This window comes from Centrocercus urophasianus, unplaced genomic scaffold, assembly GCF_019232065.1.
Source record: "Centrocercus urophasianus isolate 14NV4802_14NV808 unplaced genomic scaffold, USGS_Curo_1.0 seq_14, whole genome shotgun sequence".
Classification (NCBI taxonomy): Eukaryota; Metazoa; Chordata; class Aves; order Galliformes; family Phasianidae; genus Centrocercus; species Centrocercus urophasianus.
In genome coordinates, this window is record NW_024884586.1 from 3,791,313 (window position 1) to 3,810,588 (window position 19,276).

At 39.9% G+C, this 19,276-nt stretch overlaps 1 protein-coding gene across 2 annotated transcripts; it reads right to left on the minus strand.

Moving 5' to 3' along the window:
- Positions 1-2,726: 2,726 nt before the first annotated feature.
- On the minus strand, positions 2,727-19,122 carry COPB1 (COPI coat complex subunit beta 1). Of its 2 annotated transcripts, none has more exons than XM_042814474.1 (22): positions 19,023-19,122; positions 16,884-17,035; positions 15,969-16,198; positions 15,057-15,226; positions 14,246-14,360; positions 13,477-13,569; positions 13,105-13,242; positions 11,996-12,115; positions 11,478-11,585; positions 11,240-11,386; positions 10,863-11,008; positions 9,842-9,938; positions 9,254-9,414; positions 8,970-9,090; positions 8,321-8,548; positions 7,976-8,155; positions 6,704-6,848; positions 6,101-6,220; positions 5,520-5,665; positions 4,893-4,982; positions 4,216-4,371; positions 2,727-3,059 (listed from the first exon to the last, which is right to left on the minus strand). In XM_042814474.1, the coding sequence occupies exons 2-22, from the start codon at positions 16,972-16,974 to the stop codon at positions 3,000-3,002; spliced, it is 2,862 nt and encodes a 953-aa protein (XP_042670408.1). In that variant the 5' UTR covers positions 16,975-17,035; positions 19,023-19,122; the 3' UTR covers positions 2,727-2,999. The 2 variants fall into 2 exon arrangements, with proteins under 2 accessions (XP_042670408.1, XP_042670410.1); XM_042814476.1 differs by lacking the exon at positions 19,023-19,122 and adding an exon at positions 18,617-18,752.
- Between the last annotated feature and the right edge of the window lie 154 nt (positions 19,123-19,276).

Below are 19,276 nucleotides of genomic sequence, written 5' to 3' on the forward strand. Positions count from 1 at the left end.
CTAGGTCAGTATCACAAACATACAGGCAAAGGCATGGCTAGAATTCTGTGTGTTTTGTCAGTATCCCTCTCCTGATGAACTCATCGCCCTGACTTTCAGACAGGAGACCCTCCCTAGGCCAGCTGTACGCAGCCAATCCATCCCGTTGTGCTTCAGTAAAGCACAATCTCTAGAGACAAGCCAGCAGTGAAACAGATGCAGCACGTTAGTAAGACGAGCTGCCAGCATCAGAGCGCATCGGTTATGCATCGCTAGGCAACCCAAAAACACACACAGAAACCCACCCCACTGGAAGAAACCATGAGGGTGGGCCAAAGCTACACAGCATCTTTTTTCATGACAAAACCTGCACATCTCCATTACTTCCCAGGTCCCTACTGATGATTTTCAATCAAGTTTTTCTTATCACTTGTGAAACAGCACCCTCTGCTGTAACAAATCCTATAGAACCCATTCAACAGCAGTAATAAAGCATATTCTCCTATGGCCTGATTTCCTTTTGTTTTGCATTGCCTACCTCATGTTCTATAAGGATGAACCTGCCTCTCTGTTCTAAATAGAGATACTCTGAACTACTGAGAAATATGGTTTACTGGGCAACACTGGTGGTAGGTGGATGGTTGGACTGGGTGATCTTAGAGGTCTTTTCCAACCTCAATGATTCTGTAAGTCTATGAACCAAAATCAATCTCTAATTTCACTAACTGAGCAAAATCTCAGCTCATGTACAATTGGATATGTCAAAAAAGGAGATTCTCATTCTAAAGCACGGGTAGGAAGCAAACATTGAACTCTAAAAAACATATTCAAGCTACTGAAAAAATATGCACACCACATTGTACAAGACCCGCTGCGCAAGGGAGCCAATGAAACCCATGACAGATGGAAAAGGAATCCTGAGGTCTCAGCTTGTGCTGAACAGGTGTTTTCTTGTCCTTGTGCAAAGTCCTGATAGCAAAATACATCCTAATCCAAGTTACATTATTTGACCCTTTTGGTAGATTTATGAGTCATGTGCAAATATGGTTTTCTGTTCTCCAAACAGGACTGCAGATTATGAGGCAGGACTTAGATAACAGACACTGGAAATCACCCTTCATCTTCAAAAACATCCTTCCTTGGCTGTGGTCAGCAACCCTATCTCATCACGCCAGGCTAAGAGCAGCTGTTATTGCCATGTCGGCCAGCATACTGCTCATTGCAACCTTCTGCAGAGATGAAACCATTCACTGCAGTCCCAGGACTTTCTTCTGCCTTGGTTTGGCTTTAAATGGTTGGCAAATAAAATCTTCCTCTTTTCCTGCCCATGGAAAGCAGCTTACCCATACACACAGAACTTCCCAGGACAGCACACACAACATACTTCTATACATTATTTCCCTCCCATTTCCCAAATTCTGAAGTACTAAGCAAGTAAAATCACACTCTGATAATCCCCACTATTTCCTTGTGATTCTGGCATAACTTCACAGGAGGCAACACAACCACTCTGAGTTCCCACTGCTGTGGGATCATGCAGAGACACAACCTCATTAGCAAGGCAGATCTGCATATTCAGAGCTCCAGCTCTTGCTGGTACCATGCGACGCATGAGTTGGGAGCTTTCATTAAAAAACATAATATCAGAACCAAAAAGGCATTTCCAAACAGGCAAAGCTCACTCAGGTCACTCAATAAAACCATACTGTGTTACTCTGCTGACTCGCTTTCTCTAACATTTACTGGAGCCCCATAGTGCCTGTTAGGGCAGATAAAGTTCTTACAAGTCACATCACCATGGCACTCAATGACAACTGTATCTACTACTTTTATCTGGCATACATGACTGTGGTTGTACGTTCTGTGATGAGCACATTCAGTGCTCACAGAACTGCATAAGGAAGTCTGAGCCTTCCCAAATGACTTGCAAGTGTTTTCTTTGTTCAGGGATTAAGTCATGGCAAGTTCCTTATCTATAAAGACCTTTATCTTACTGCATATAGTAAGTGTGTGTGCCTGTAAGAAAACAGTAAAACAAGCTATAGGCTTCTGGAAGTCACATATTTCAAATTCAGCCTTGAAGATGTACAGACTTGTCTGTATCATTAGTATGCACACCGTGCTACACAAATGTAAACTTCAGTACTGGCTACTGGGCACAGAATGATTTCCATGGCTTGAAAATAACCACTGACAGCTGACTTCCATTATTTTGTGATTAAGTACTAAGAACCCAGAATTGTGCAGCTGCATCAGTGCTTATATGTACAGATAAAAAACTAGATGGCAAAAAGTACTGGGAAGAGCAGACAATGAATCAGTTATACGAGCATTACTCATTAGCATTTTTGCACTGTACAACAGCACTGAGAATGTTATGTTACTTGTGATGATAATGATGTTTCAAAAGAATTTGAGAAACTGACCAAGTTTAAGATTCTACCACTTGCTGGAAATAGCTAAGTTTCAGTACTGTCCCTTTCTGATGTTTGAAGTGATCACGTTATTAAACCAGCCATCTAGAACATACAGATTCAGACAACTTTGATTCAGCTGTCAAATGTGTGTTCCCACAGATACACCAGAGTATTAAATGTCACAAACACATTCACACAATTCAGGCCTAGTCATTATATCAGATACCTGCAAAAAGCAAGAAGCACCTTCTTAGAGCTTTAGAATATCCGTCAGAAATTAAGCACTAAGCAAACAGCAAATGATAAATTTATCATTAAGAGACAAAAGACTAGAGGCATAATTTGTTTATTGTACTGTGAGCATCAGTATATATTAGAGACAAAGAAAACATGACTTCCAGGACAAGGAAAAAAACCTGGAGATTTAAAGTTTTGCTCAGTAACAACCATGGAGAACCTGTAAGTTATCTGCTGGAATGCTTTCAGCTCAAAAGCTTGGCTTCTACAGTTACAGAACATTGAAGAATATACGATGTTCTGGATCCCAAAAGCCACATATCTAAAGTTAAATTGTGAAAGACCCAAAAAGATATTACGTAAAATTTATAAACTTGTTTTCTTCTGGGACAGATTGATCTTATCTCCAAGACTCAGGGCCATTCCCTGTAAGGAAAAGAAAGAAGATGTTTATGACACTGGGTACTTCAATAAAATCACTTTATCTGTACTAAAAGGAAATTCCATATATAGGATTTTAAGTAGCTAGTGGCATAGGAATCAAAATATATCTAACTGTTCACCTATCTGCATAAATTCTAGTGCACACCATCTTAACTCCAGGAAAAGGCCACACTGATAAATATTACTGAAGCAGTGAAACTTCAAAGAGTTAGCAGCTAATAAACCTGCCTTCAAAATAAGAAGAAAAATTGATTTTGAGCTTTTTGACCTTCCACCAATTGGAAGTATGTGCCCACTAGAGAAATGACATCTGTCAATATAGTTACTGAAATTCAACTGTTGAAAATCCCAGTGCTGACAGAAGCACTCAATACATCAAGGCTATAGAAAATAATTTCATCACAGAACCATGTTACTATTGCACAGAAACTGAAGAAGAAATGTCAAAAGAAACTGCCCAAATAAAACCACCTAATCTACACAATGATCTCAAGGTGAGACCAAGCTGGCAAATGTACCTGAATGCTATCTTATGTAAAAATGTCACTGTAAGTGTATCAGAAACATCAAATCACTCCAAAATTTTCATAACGACATCACAAACTAAATGGTTTCTTTGACTGTGGTAACTTCAACACAATTCTTTGCTGCATGCTGTTTAAAACACTTTTATTATTACAGCAGCTACTTCCATATTTGCTTCCACACTAAACAATTATAAATCTTGCAATTTTTAGTCAGAAGGTAGAAGTTCTAAAAGACATGTGGATATACCTTTAGAAAACTTCAGTTAAGACTCTTCAGTTTTTGCTTTTTCTTTCTTGTAAAACTGAAATATCTACTTTAGTAGGAATAAGATCACAAAAGCTCAGGGAGAGTTGATCTTTATTTAAACACAAATGAAATATAACATCCTACTAGCAGTGCTAAGGGTACAAATTCAGAAATCTTGTTCCAAACACCTATTCTATGGCAATGCACTGGGAGAGAAGATGTTTTAGTGCATCTTACCCCACATTTTTCTCAAAATTTTACCTAATTTAATTAACACCCCAAAAAGTTGCAAGTTTTTAAAGAGTGCCTGTTAGGTTTTCTTACAAACCAGAAGGAATGGTGCTCTGAATGGAAGCTGCATTACCTGGCTCTTTGCACGGATTCGTATGTGACCGGTGACAGGAGCCTCTGGTCCAAGATGAATTGGCTTTTCAATGCTGACATTTGCAAGTGCATCTTCTCCAAATATGGAACGTGCATAAAGATTGGCTGCCATAAAGCCACAATAACCAGAAAGTGCCTACAGAAGCAACAAGTGAACACATGAGAAAGGCCAAAACCCTACGAGCACACTCTCGCTCATCTCAGGTATAGTTTTACTTCAGCTACAGTCCATGCATTAGTTATTAGCTGTAATACACACACACTGTACCTTAATAGCTACTTCATATATTTCACTTTACAGCAAGAAGAATACATTGTCAAAAGGAAAGTCAATTTTGATACAGAAGAAAGGATCTTCGAGCTACTGAGAAAACTGTATAAAAAGAGATAGTCCCATCAGAGCTGCTACAAATTACAACAGACATTCTAATTTTCTTCTTGCTGAAGAAGAAATAGCTCAAGTGAGATGACACAGAATTCGTTAACAATTAGCTTTTTACTCACTTCAGAACATTAAGAACTTCGGTTATATATATTATTTTGTACTTTTAACAAGCATTTCTAACAACATGCCTAACAGATGCTGAACAAATTACACAGAATGAGCACACGAGCAAAAAACTGTGCCACAAAAGAGTCTACAGGCAAAGAGCTCACCTTCTCTGGAGTGAGGCACTTCATATTGGTTGACTTCAGTATGTGTTGCAAGTATTCATTTAGATCAATGATATTTGTATTCACCGTAACCTGCACAAAGAGAAAAAGGACAATTACTTTAATTAGCATATCAGGCACTTCCAAAAGCCCTTCTGCAGTGCTCTGTAACAAGCACTGCCACCACATTTCTCTTTGAGGAGCAACACGTTGAGAGAGCTGCACGCCACATTATGCACTGGAATAACACACAAACTACCTCCTGCCATCCACTCACTCAGGGGTGGAAGCTCCCATTTTATTACTATAGCCTTTAAAACATACAAGATGCATATAGTACTCAGTTAAGCACACAGACAGGACCAACATCCAATGCAAACATCTCATCTTTAAAAAACCCAGGCCACCAGATATGTTTGAAGAAGCACCTATTTCTACACAGACAAATACAGCTAGTGTTACCCGGTGTTAAACACAATATAAGGAAGAATCACTTGTATCACAGAAGCATCTGAATGAGGTTTATACCACATGAGATAATGTTGATATAATGAGTTAGTGTGGAAGAGGCAAAAGAGTGACAAGTCATCCAATGAGAACCCCAAATAACATACAGAAAGTAAAACTAACTTTGTTTTCCCACTCAAATTCTGCCCACATCTGTCTGAACTCCGCATCCGTGCAAGAGGCTGGCTGGATATAATCCATAATGTCAATGTGAATGTCACTGAGAACCACGCAGTTTCTGTCGCTAGCAGCTCCAGAGACATCATACACTGCAATAAGAAATACAAACCACATTAATGCTTAGAAGAGTGATTTAGCAATAAGTAAGAATATCCAGTTGCCATTTGTCAGCTAGCAGCTCAGCCCCATGCTGATCTCTACCCTTCTCAGGTGCTTTCCCCAAGTTGCCACAGAACTCCAAGATGCGTTGGTTTTTCAGGCAATGCTGCCTAAGGTCATTTTCAATTCAGAGACTTGGGCTCAATAATCATGCTGACAATCACTCTGAAGGCAGGGTACTCCACCAGGATTTTTAATTAAAATACAAACTTTCAGAAAGATCATCATGAAATATTCATACATTGCAAATCATTTCATTTCCTTTTCCAGTACAAAGTGCTTTATTTATTCCTTTCTGAGCCCACCGAGCAGTTAAGAAACACCCCACACAGTATTCTGCACACACACACACACTGCCTACTTACCAATATTACCAAAAATAATTCCATTTTCTGTTGAAGCAACTTTGACGTTAGCTTTTATGTTTGCAAAGTCATGTGGAGCAAGTGTCAAAGGAGATGGTTTTTCTACAAGTTTCAAGTCACCTGTTTAAATAAATTTGGGGGAGAGCATCAGAGAATGTTACCAGCACACAATTCCACTTTTGGAACATTTACTGTTGTGCGATTCAATTGCAATGCTTACAGAGCTGCACTGCATTATTTTGTTGAGTTTACATTAAAAACTTCAGTTAAAATGTACTCACCCAAAGGATACTGAAAACAAATGGGAACACTGACTTAAATGGGCTTTGGATTGAGCTTGGTAATACCTTTAACAAGCAGAAAACTGTCACTTCTGCCTTGCATTTTAATCACTGCCAACACCATAACACTTAACACGACTGTCTAGTGCTTTAAAAACAAAGTTCAACGTTCAGTATTGCATGCACTGAGCTATTTCAGAACAGGTCAAAGTACCATCTTGATTTTGAATACAACTGCTACTTTCCCTACTCCACTAGCAAGAAGTTGTAGGAGACTCCCTAGTTCTACCAAACAGTGCCAATGCCCAGCAATGCTTCTCACCCAGCGTGGCCAGCTCCAGTGTGCAGTTCTGCAGAGTATCACTGGTCTGATTTACCACAAGCACATCCAGCACGATGTCATACTGGTTGACGTGGACATAGGCTTCTGCATAAACAGGGTCTGAGAAACCCGTTAGTTGTGTAACCTGTAAAGGAAAAGAATTTAAGGTATTTTTCTCGTAAGCCATTTCTAATAGGAAATCATGACAAACAATGCCAAAACAATAAACTACAATTGAATTCATTGCTCTTTGATATGAGCCCCCAAATCAAACAGAAAAGGCGTGTAAGGAGGTTTAAATTTCACGTAACTATCTTCTCAGAAAGAGAAAAAAAAACAAACAACACTTGAGCCAAATACCACAAACTTAGTCTAGAAAATACTTAAGTGACATTCTGGAAAACCAAAGTCCGTATTTCTTGCACAAGCTTTCAAAAATTAACAAGTTCTGAAGACTTACAACTAAATCACAGTGATCCTCCATATTATTTACACAAATGCATTTTTAAATCCATCCTTTGCTCAGCTGTCCCTTTGCAGAGATACTGCAATTCATAACACCTTTACAGATAGAACGTTTCTGAATTCATCTAAGATCCCAAAACATTAACTAAAATGCTGCATTATACTTAAAAAAAGATTAGAATGAAAACCAGTGACTTCAAATTGAAAGGTAATTTTAAACATTAAAAAGAATTTACACAGACTTTGAGAATGAAAGCCTGCTTTCCTAACTGGAGTTCAAGAAGTGTTTGGACAACACCCTCAGAGACAGGGTTTGATTCTCAGGTGCTTCTCTGCAGAGCCAGAGGTTTGGCTCGATGACCTTTGTGGGTCCCTTCCAACTTGGGATATTCTGTGGTTTTATGAACCACTTTAGACATTCTCTGCCAGTTGAAATAACCAACAGCAAAAAAAAAGACAAACTGAAAAAAGATACACCACACTTGTCAACAGGATATGGCAGAAAAGAAAAAGGTCCTTAACTTATGACATCCCTGCTCTTCTCACAGTGAACCTTATTGGGCTCTTCAAAGCACCACACAATTTCAATTTCAATTTCTGCATGCCACCAGCTTAGCACTGAGCCTCCTTGCCACTCTTCTTCTCTCATGATGAGGGAATAAAGCACAATAAAATTTTTTTCCTCTTTCTTTCCCCCTAATCAACAACATAGCCTGATTCATTAGTTCCAGTATGCAACTCCCATAGTTGATTCTGCACGTGAGCAGAAGAAAGAGTATATAATTTGAAGACTGACTATTAGATTACCTTATTAAGTTTGGATGCGAGAGGATCAGCAGCCTCTTTCCTCTGTGTGTTTCCCATTGCTGCAAGAAGGCTGAGCTGAAACTGGTCTTCTTTTGAGCTCATTTCATTTTTAGCAGTAAGCTGCATGAAGGAAATGGGATCGTCTGGCTGAACTGTCACGTTCCTTTTCTCTGATTCTTTCTGCAGAAAAAAACCATCACAATTAATTCCCTCACTTAGCACAGAACACAGAATGACTGAAGCAGACATAGTCAAATGGAAACATTTCTAGGACCTGCTTGGATGTGAACAACATAAAAAAAAAAAATTCCAAGTGTTTATGATTACACATTCATAATATCTCACCTTCTGGGAAAGTTTCTCTTCTTCTAGCTTGGCTGACAGCATATGAGAGAGGGACTGCCTGCATTCTTTGTTGAAAATATCATTCATGAGTGGAGAACATTCTGACAAAACTTTCAGGCACAGGGAAATACGATCCACATCATCATCTGTAATGGGCTTCTTGGGAAGAGAAGACTTTCCCAAATGGAGAATAGTGGCCATCAGCAGCATAGCTTCAGCAATAAAGGACTGAGAAGGAAGACAAATGAAACAGAATGAAAGGAAGTTATTGAGCTTTTAAAAAGCTTTAAAGAAATGCTTATTTCTGGGGCAAATTAATCAAATTCATAGGAATCTCTGGACTTTTTTTTTTTTGGATCTGTCAAGAGACAAAGCACCAAGAGTTAAGAGACTTTCTCATATGGTGGCTGGAAAGCAGCAAGCCCTATTTATGACCCAAATTATTATTACACAACCCTGTAGCTGGCCCAAATTATTATTACACAACCCTGTAACTAGCATTTGATTCAGGACTTAATCAATTTTGTATCTGCTTAAAAATCCATTGAACAAAAAGAAAAAAGCAAATACCACTAACAAACAAAAAAAAACCCCAACCCACCAACCAGCTCCTCTTTGCAACTACAGTGAAAGCACAGAGATGACTTACATTTTGCTTCTTCTTTTCCTGAACTAGCGACACATATCGTAAAGCAATCTTGGTTAAAGTGGTAGCAAGGGAAGCCGCGACAAAGAAATCCCCATCAAGCAAGAATCCTCGCAGTGGAGGTCTACAGGGACAGACAGTCATCAGAAAACTAGCTCAGAAGATACTTTAAAAACAGTAAATCATCTCAACCCCTCAACTCTCCATGAGAGAATGTCACTTAAAAAAAAAACAAAACAACAAAACAACTCAAATGTTTACTAGATCTAGTAAGAAATCATAAATACCTGTCCTCCTCCTTTTTGGTGGGCCGGGAACTACTCAGAGCACTCTGGGTTGCATAAGTACCCATCTCTGTCACCAGCTTCTGGACTGGGCCCACAGTCACCTCTTCTTCAGGTTTTAGCTCACCAGCTTCTTTCTTGATTTCAGATTCTACAATTGGGATCTAAAAACGAACAGGTAAATGTTCACACGGATACAGAAGCCTCCTACAGCCGTGCATAAAGCTCACGATGCTGCATGCAATGTCTTAGAGCTCCCAAGACTTAAAGCACTCTTCATTTGTCAGTGGATGTAGCTGCAGTAATCGTATGTTCAAGTCACCACAGTTATCTGAAACAAGCAATTTTTCACCCACCCCGCTAAGTCTGAAGCATTCAAATCTTTATTCTCAGTACATGCCAGTTGCTATGTAAAAATAATTCAATACTGAATGCAAAACCTAATTTTTGCATTTGGTTTCTTGCAATTATAACATTAGATTATAATGCTCAAAACTCCCTATTGCATTTTAATTGTTTTCAATCCTTTCCTTAGCACAATGCATGTAGTAAGATAAACCACAAAAAGCTAGAATAACAAAATAAACACACCTCTCCAAGTGATCTGCGAACTTCTGTCATTACACTTTGTATATCCTCCTTTGTGCTGCAATACTCTCCAAGGATCCATAAAGCTCCTCGATAAATCCTAAAATAAGAACAGGAATTTAACCATGCTTCCCTGATAAATCAGCATCAAGGGTAGCTATTCATGGACAAATTCAAAGGGATGAGATGGGCAGGAAGCAAGTTTGATCTGGAACATTCATCCTTTCAGCTTCAATAAACTAATGAACAAGTATATAAAATAAGATTTCTTCTCTGCTGCTTTTTATTCCATCTGTGCGAAGCTTGATATTTATAAAATCAACATTTCATTACCATCACAACCAACTCCACTGCATGCTAACAAAGACAGCTATAATTTCCCCAACGACCTGAGGCAAACGAGTAGGAGAAATGACAAAACAGAAGGCTGAATGAAAATTAAAGAATAGCAATGTTCTTCAGGGTTTCAGGGCTTATTTGTCACCTAACAATATAATGACAGAGCCAAGGATTTGGGATATCCGGAAAGAGGTGTCTTCAAACAGAAAAATTCCCTTCATATGACTGACCCATCAGAATGCCAAGCCTGGAGTGCTTTGCAAGTACTGAAGATGCTTTGCAGATTCGTATCTTAGGACTCTTTTTTTCTGACAAATGCCCAACTTTTTCCAGTTCCCTAGAAGTGCAAATTCCCACTGCAACACTCCCCTAGTAATTCTGTTTTAACAAATATATCACTTCGGTGTTGGTCTTCAATCACATCATCCTCTAACAAACAGAACACAATTAACAACAGCATCATAAAAACGAATTTGAACTGATCTGGGTTCAACGTAACAAGCACCCAATCTATTATGGACAAAAAGGCAAGATGGAAACCATTTCCCTATGGTCATCTACCTCCTGCACCTTCCGTGCGCATGGGCTGCAAGGCTTTTGGTACATACTTAATGACAATACACATTTAATGCAAATGAGCCACACACTGCTCCAGCTCTGGTTTGATACCGTATCTGAGACTCACTTGACAGATTTAATTGCATGAAAGACTTCAAGCATCTTCTCAACGATAAGAGGTCTGAGGTTATCGAACCGCTGGATCGCTTCCCGCACAAATTCCAGTACGTCAGCAGCTGCAGCTTCATTATTATCACTGAGGAACTCCATCAGCTAGCACAGCGTGGGGAGCATTAACACAAAGAACAAAGAAGTTACCTTTGTATCACTGTACTTCTACATTCAGCTAGAGATATTTCTTCAGCAATGGAAACTGGCCCGACTTAGTGTAAATCCACTTTAAGAAAAACCTCAGCTTCACATATTCTTTTACACAGGCAGGCAGGAAGGTTTTTGGGACAGCTGGACATAATTGAATGACAATATAATTAAACATTTCCATACCACTGGAATAACATTGGCAGCCATATCTGGGAACCGAACACTACAGGAATGCAGTGTGCGAACAAGCAGCTGTCTGTATTTGTCAGTATCTTCGTGCTCTGTCACATTATTAGTCTTAATCACTTCTTTCTTCAGAACAATCACAAGCTGCAGGAAAGATCAAACAAAATTGAGGAAAGTCACGTATTTTTCTGGAGAATAGAAACATGTTATGAGACACATGTAATGTATCTTTTACCTCCTCCACATTTCTTGAAGAAACCAGATCCAGAGCCAGCTGAAGGGTTTTTTTGCGCACTTCCAGATCTGGGGTACTCAACACTCTGAGGATGTCCATAACGAGATCCTGAAACAGTGAAAAAATGAATAAATAACTGCTTTGTTGCTACAAATTACTCCATCCTCAGTTCTAATTTCCAGACCCCAGTGATTTTCAAAGATCTTGTGGACACAGAATATATAATACAGTGACAAACACGCAATGTATCCTAGAGATTATGAAATCAGTGCTCATTTCATCCATTCTAGCACTTCTCAGGCAAGCTACTGAGCCTTACAGTCATGGCAACATTTACCATGGTTATTGCAGGCAACGGTAACAGCAAGCCTAAACATAAAAGACCATCCAGCTGTTTTCAACAGATGTATCACCAGAAGGTTTAAATTTTAGAAGGGCATTTTGCACTGCAACACCTGAAAATTTATAGGAAAGGAAAAGCATCCAGATAGGCTGGCAAGAAAAGAGAGCTCACGTACCTGTAACACTCGCTCATGGGAGGGATGCTCCTTCAATTCAACCAAGCGGTCCAACACAATCAATTTCACATTATTATCACTTTCTTTAATAATCAAATCTATGTAGCATTGGGCAGCTGCCTAAATTAGAAAGGATCAAAAACATTTTTATAAGTAACAAAGAAGGGAACTGGGCAAATCTTGGAGACAATTTCAGTTAAAAGACAGCTTTTACTTTATTACTAAACAACAATTCAAGGAGTTGGCACCCAGATTAACTTGAGAACAGTTTAAACTTTCTGATAAACCATAAAGATGGTTCCATCAGTTTGTTACAACAATGCCACAGGAAGAAGCACAGCTTACAATACACAGACTTGATTTCAAATTCAATTCAACGTAAATTTCCTTGCATGCTTTCAGTCAAATCTTAAGTACAGGACAGGAGATAAAAATTAATTTAAAATAGCTGACAGTGTTAGCATATCTAGATGTTTTAATGACAGCTTCTCTGTACGATATTTGTACTCAAGGAAAATGACTGCACTAAGGTAAGAATGTAAGAATTAACACACCTGAGCTTTTGAAGCTGCTATTCACAATGTTTTTACTCTTATTCTAGGCTGGTATATTCTATTTTTGAATAGAACTTAGAATTCCTTTGTGTTCTCAAGTAATCAACAGTACAAAGATAAATAGGAATGTGAGGTCAAGCAGTAATCAATGCAAATCTGCAAAGCTTTGTTTCCACTTTGAGAAAGAATAACATTTCAGAGTAAAGAAAGTAATTCAATCTCTGCAAATCTTCAATACTGGTCATCTTTGCTAAGAATGTCAACAAAACTGCAGGTTGATAGCAACTACTGTAATAAATTGCACAGTATTTATGCGCAATGACAGGCTTGTGTGTCCATCATCAAGTGGCATGAAGTCCTCCAGCCACAAAGCTGCAAAATATAGTCCTAGTATCTTCTGACCAATTTCAGAAGAGGTTTGAAGACAGTTTTACACATCAAGTGCCAAAAACCACATTTTGCTGCCGCCTTAAGACTTCAAAAGTACAAGGCATAACCCACAGTATTACGGTGCACCAGTAGGTACTGGAATGTCTGCAAACAGCACTTCCATACCTTGATTGCAGTTGGTGCACTGGAGAGTGTAACTAGTGTTCCTGCTGCTTCATATTTCACTGCAGGACTCGATGACTGCAGCAGGTTGTAGATGCAGCGAATAAAGCGAGCTCTCTCTGATGGGTTGGCATGACAGACCTACATACAAAGAAAATTAAGCAAAGGGTGACAACCTTTTCTGAGCATAAGAAGCATCATTCACAGTTTGAAAAGCTCTCAAAATTCTTTAACTGGAAATAGTATGCAATACTAGAAGGTCTTGACATGCACAAGTGTCCAAAATGCCTTTTCCAGCTGTATTCTAACTGTTCTACTAAGGGGTCTAATAGAACCTGTATTTTCTAAATACATCACAATATATTTTCCTTTTACCTTATAAATCAGTTCAACAATAACCAACTGTAGAATATCACCAAATGTCTGGACTTGGTCAATGCAGGTACTCAAATAATCCAATGCTCGATCCTAAACAAACAAAAGGCAAATCATTCCAAGTTATTTCAGAGTTCTCAGCTACATTTTAAAGCAAAGCACATTATAAAAATCACAGAGTTAGAGAATCACCATGGTTGGAAAAGACCCCACAGATCATACAGTCAACCATCCACCTCTCACCAATATCACCAATCAGAAGAAAACTACACATAGTCAACTTTTCAACTGAAAGCTTTGAAGAATTTATGAAAAAATATTAAGTGTGAAGAGCAAATTAATAAACTCTGTCTGCACATGAAAAAAAATGAGACATGCCTTACCGTAATCAGGCACAAAATTCAATCACCAGTATAGCAAATGAACAGAATTTGCCACTTCTTTCCCATGAAACTACAAAAGCTATTAAAATGATTGGTAATCTAGGAGGTCTTCTCAATCCAGCAAGGCTCACATGACAAAAATAATTACAGTTTTCAGCAACAATGTAGTCGTCTTCAAATGCAGCAACTGCTCTTTAAAATGAAGACAGCACTAAAAACCTATATTAACTTATTTGCAGTTAAAGAATACTCCACAAATGATGTACAGCTGTCAAACACATTTTTTTTTATATGAATATGTTCACACTTCTAACAAACTACTGGCTAGTTACCTATGACATTTTCAGATATTTACTGTAAATAAATTTGGGGGCAAGTATTCTTACCTGATCTGCGTGAATTAACATCATAAATGCATTTCTTTTGCAACTTGCATCCTTCTCATTCACCAGGAAATCATGGATCAATTCAGGAGCATCAGGTATAAGATGTTCAAAATTTCTTTAAAAAAATCATAATTAAAAAGCTACTGATGAGGGGGAAACCATACAGCTTAATTGCATATCCTACACAAATGTTTACAGAAAATCAAAAAGCACGAAACAGCAAAGTAGAGCTTTTGTGTAGTCATTCGAAACTAGACAAGCTCAGTGAGCATAAAAAATGTCTGCTGTTATGACAGCTAAAATATTAATCCACAAATGATTTCAGCTTAATAGGAACACTTGGTTATAGTGTTTAGGTAAGAAAAAAACAAGCAATAGCATTCAGTATGTATGTAGAGTAGAGGAGTAGAGGAAGGATGTCTTGCTTCAAATAAATGTATGTGCTTATATACTCCTGTAAAGTTCTTCTTTGTTTATATTAGTGGACAACGATTACTGTGCATGAAGTTTAGATAACTGAGAAAGGCATTTGCCCTTACAAATTAACCTGCAATATAAGGATCTCAGTGGCAGCTGCAAAAGCACGAGCAGTACCTTCCACTTTTCCAAAGAAGTTCTTCACAGAGGAAAAAGCAAACAAAAAATCCATCCCACACCAACCTCCTCTTCCTCCTCGCTACCAGAAATTAATAATAATAAATACATATAAAAATACATATTTATGAGGTCTCCCAAGCCACCCAAGCCAACAAACATAGCCTTCCAAATACAGCCTTGGTCTTTTGTACTTTAAACAGATTCTGGCATTTACCTATAAATGGTGTAAATTGCCAGGACTGCATTTCTGCGCACATAGCTGTGACGATGCTCTAGGCACGCACGGATGGCTGGCATCAGAGGCTCCAGCAGTTCTGCTTCTTTCAGTTTGCAAAGAAAACGAAGAGTAGAGCCTCGGATAAACTCATTTGGATGCTGAAGATCCTACAATCAACCAGAAGCATATTTGAAATGTCAGATGCTACAGTTTAACTGCAAAGCTCAGGTGAATGCACTTGCTAGCCTCCTCCCAAGTTAAGTTTTTTGATGGAGCAAATTCCAAAAGTCTAAGAAGACAATTCTTTATCTTTTCATTAAAGGAATCTTCTTAAAACACTGAAGGTCCATGAAATTTAAAACAAGCATTTCCACATAATCAAACTTGCAAGTCCCAAGTTTTTTCTGCTGCACTGCATGTACTGTATGTGACTCCTCAGGCTGTGAAAGCTCAGCCTGCAGGCATTCCAGCACAGTGGAATGACTCTACTGCATGTTAGTTATCTGCCTGCAGTCTATTCCCACAGAAACTGAAGGATTATCTTTGTGAAGGAGCATCCCAAACACACTGCAATGAAGATATGCCACATTGAGCATCTACTCTTACTGACCCACTGTGTGTCCAAGGACACTATCGAGGTGGTAATGAGGTCACCCCTCATCTTCAAGGCTCTCCGACTTCATAAGATTGAGCACTAAACGTTTAATTGTAACAGGAAATGTGAAAATTCCTTAGCAGTTGGTTTGCTGGTTACATTTCAGCCAGCTATGAAGCATTTTAAGACAAAAGGGTTTGCAAGGAAATGCAGAGCGTGAGACGCTTTCATATATTTTACGTAACAGAAAACGATGCACTTTCTAGAAAGTACACAGTATGTAAACATAGGCAGTAAAATAAACAAGAAGCTACCTTTCTATATGCATCACAGACAAGGATCATTTCCTGCAGAAGCCTGCCATCAGGAGTGGTCTTCGGCACTATCTCCCAGAAAACAAGCAGCAGCTTTTTGATGGTATGATCTTGGAGAGGCAGCACAAAACGTATAATGGTCATCAGAAGCCCAGGTAGTTTTTCACCATTCAGAATCATAATAATCACTTTCTTCAAGGCCTCTGTCTTCAACTTGACATCTCCTTTTTCTAGAGTGGATAGAAAATTCAAGAAAGAGAATCAAGGTAATTGTATGCTTAGGAAGGCTAACGTGCCACAGTTTAGTAGGAACAGCTGTTTTCTGGTCAGAAGATACAACCTCTCCCCAAAGGAGTACAGTTTAACATTTCAATAAAATCCACACCCTCACTTTTAAGAGCATAAAGAGGAAGCAAGAGGTATGTATAACATATAAGCCTGGTGTTTAAGCTTACTTTTGGGATCAATGTATTGGAATTAAACGAATTCAACAGATTGCATCACTGCTCCAGTGCTTTCAAACAGCATTTCAAATCAGAATACTCCAATGCACTGTAATGTTACACTAAATACTGATGATGCCACTTCTGCAAGAAAGATACAGCTGTGCACAGAATAGTAAGTGATATGGTTCTCATTAACTAAGCCTGCCCAGACCTCAACATCTATTGCTTTGCACGAAGACTGAAAGTGATGTAAAAGTTCTGCACAGAATTTGGACAAAAAGTCACACAAGATAAACATCACAAACTTCTCAAACAGCGAGCAGAATTCACACATTTCAAACATCAACATAACAAAACAAACACTTATTTGCCTGAGTTTATGAAACGCAAACAATATTCTAGTAAAAGTGTAAGGACACCATGGGAGAATAATGATAGATGATCCTTCTCATCAGGGTCCATTACTTGCCTAGGTCATTTTTTAGGCTGATTTCAGAAGGTGGTTCTGAATCCATCGGGACATTGATTAATGTGTAGCACACGTTCTCAGCAGCAGTCATGGCTCCTGGTTACAAATGTTTTCTCAGTGGAAGGTTTATTTTGACACAAGTATCAGACAACCTAAAAAAAACAAGCAAATAAAGCCATCCCAGAGTTAACAGATTTTACTAATAACATAAAAATGATTGTCCAGCTGATTTAATGACTTGTAGAAGCTTGGATTTCTTGAGAAGCCACATTTGAAATACCTTCCCATTTTACAAACAAACAAATCAAGAGCATGACATTCCCCAAAGGAAAAAACAACCCAGAAATGAAAAATCTTTCTAATATGGCTACAGGGTATGGCTACAGATGAAGGAGGATATTTGGCTGCTACTGAAAGGATGCAGCAACTTTTCCCTTGCCTACTCATCCCTCTGATCCCTACTATATTCACTGCCTTCCTGGTGCTCTTGCACCTCTCCAGGTGAACTGACCCAAAGTGCAAAGCCAGCTGAAAGCATCTAAGTGAAAGAAAAGGGGAAAGGAAGAGTTTTCTTCCAGTTTAACAAACTGAATCAGCCAATGAGGAAGCTATGACGATGGGCACAAGATGTAAGAGTGGAAACTGAGGATGGCAGAACAGAAAGAAGTGAGATGGAAAGGAAAGCAGGACGACACTTTGACATACCAAGAACAATCAGACCTGTGGAACTCTGCTCTTTAGCTGCCCCTATAAACTGATGAGGAAGGTCAATATTCATACAGAGGAAAAAACTACCTGAGAGTTACAGACCCATCAAAGCTGCAATTCAGATTAAAAATTTCTGTTTGTTTCTTCCTAGTGTAATTGATGCCTAGGATCAAACCAAACTTACTACTCTGTTTCTTAATGGAAAAATGTTCCAGTTTCAGTTTGCTCTGTTAGTGCCATGATACCACACTGATGAGCACAGGAAATTGTTAGTTTCTGTTACACGTCCAAAACTGCATTTTCTAAACGCGTGCAGAATAATGACTGTGCTCTCACTGCAACAAATTGTCTTGAAGTCTTACACAGAGTTTAACAAATCTTTGAAAGAAGACGCTTCTTTAAAACATGGCGTTATGCATCAGTCTGTTAATAAACAGTGCAAAAGCACACACTTGTTTGCTGTTCCATCACCATATCTCCAAGACAGCAGTCAGTGACATGGCAAGTGAGAAAGCCACTGTCTGAGTTCTGATCTCACCTCACCTCCACAGCTGTGTTGACACAACTTCTGAGATGCAAACTCTGTAAACCCTCCAATCCCACTTTATTTTTGAAGCAGTCATTTGAGCAAACAACATTCAAAAAACCAAACATTCATTTCCAGCTCAGTGAGCCTGAGAAGAAGCACTGCTCCACACAGAGCTCTGACTGACAACAGAGGAAAGAGAGCAGCTGTGGCACTGGAATGAATGAGTGAAACTGTGGATCCAAAGCCCCTTTTTTTCAATCAAACAGGCACCTGAAGAACCTTAGGCTGAGCAGGAAGTTGTGCTGCCTTGGGCTGTGTCATCCTTCTACATAGAAAACAGCAAAATGTAAGAAGTACTGGAAAAGATAGTTGAAAGAAAAATAGCAATGCAACACCAGTTACTTTTTGCTACAGAATTTCTCTATTTCTATGGCTTCAATTCTTCAAGTTGATCATTCACAGGAAAAAAAAAGGAAACAAAGAGCCGTTTTCTTGCCTTGGTAACAGCTTCTGGGCAAGAGGGTGGGAGAGACAGCAGAGCTCAACGCTGCGCAGCCAGCGTTCAGCTCTGTGAGGAAGCGCAGCAGGCCCGTCCAAAAGGCAGCTCGCACACAGCCCTGACTGCAGAAACTCCTCAGACCCACGGCACAACTCTCCATTACGCGCCGACGCGGCCCGAGCTCACGCAGCGGCGAAGCGCCCCGCCGCTCGGCCAACCCACAGCCGAGAGCCCCCGGGCACCATTCTGCCTCGCGGCACTCGGCTATTTTCAGCCCGACGCCCGACGCCCGCGGCCAGGAGGAGGCCGGCGGCGGCCCCGCTGTCTCCTGCTCCCGTTCCCCGCCCCGAGTACGGCTACGAAGAGGTTTCCCCGCGAGGTGCCGCGGCGCGGAGCTGCGCACCGTGAGGCGGCGGTGCTGCTCGCGGCGGCCCGCTCGGATCGGAGGCAGTGGGTCGCGGCTCGGCCCGCTCAGCTCTGCCCGCGGCGGTTCTGCGATGGCTGACGTGGAGCCGCTCCCTCCCGGATGGCTCTGCGCTACGGCGGCTGAGATAGGACACGCCTCCTTCGTGCAGAAGAACGCGAAAGAGGCGGAGCCGCTGCCAGCCTTGCCGCGTGGCCGACAGGGGCGGGGCGAAGGGGCGCCACGAGGACGGC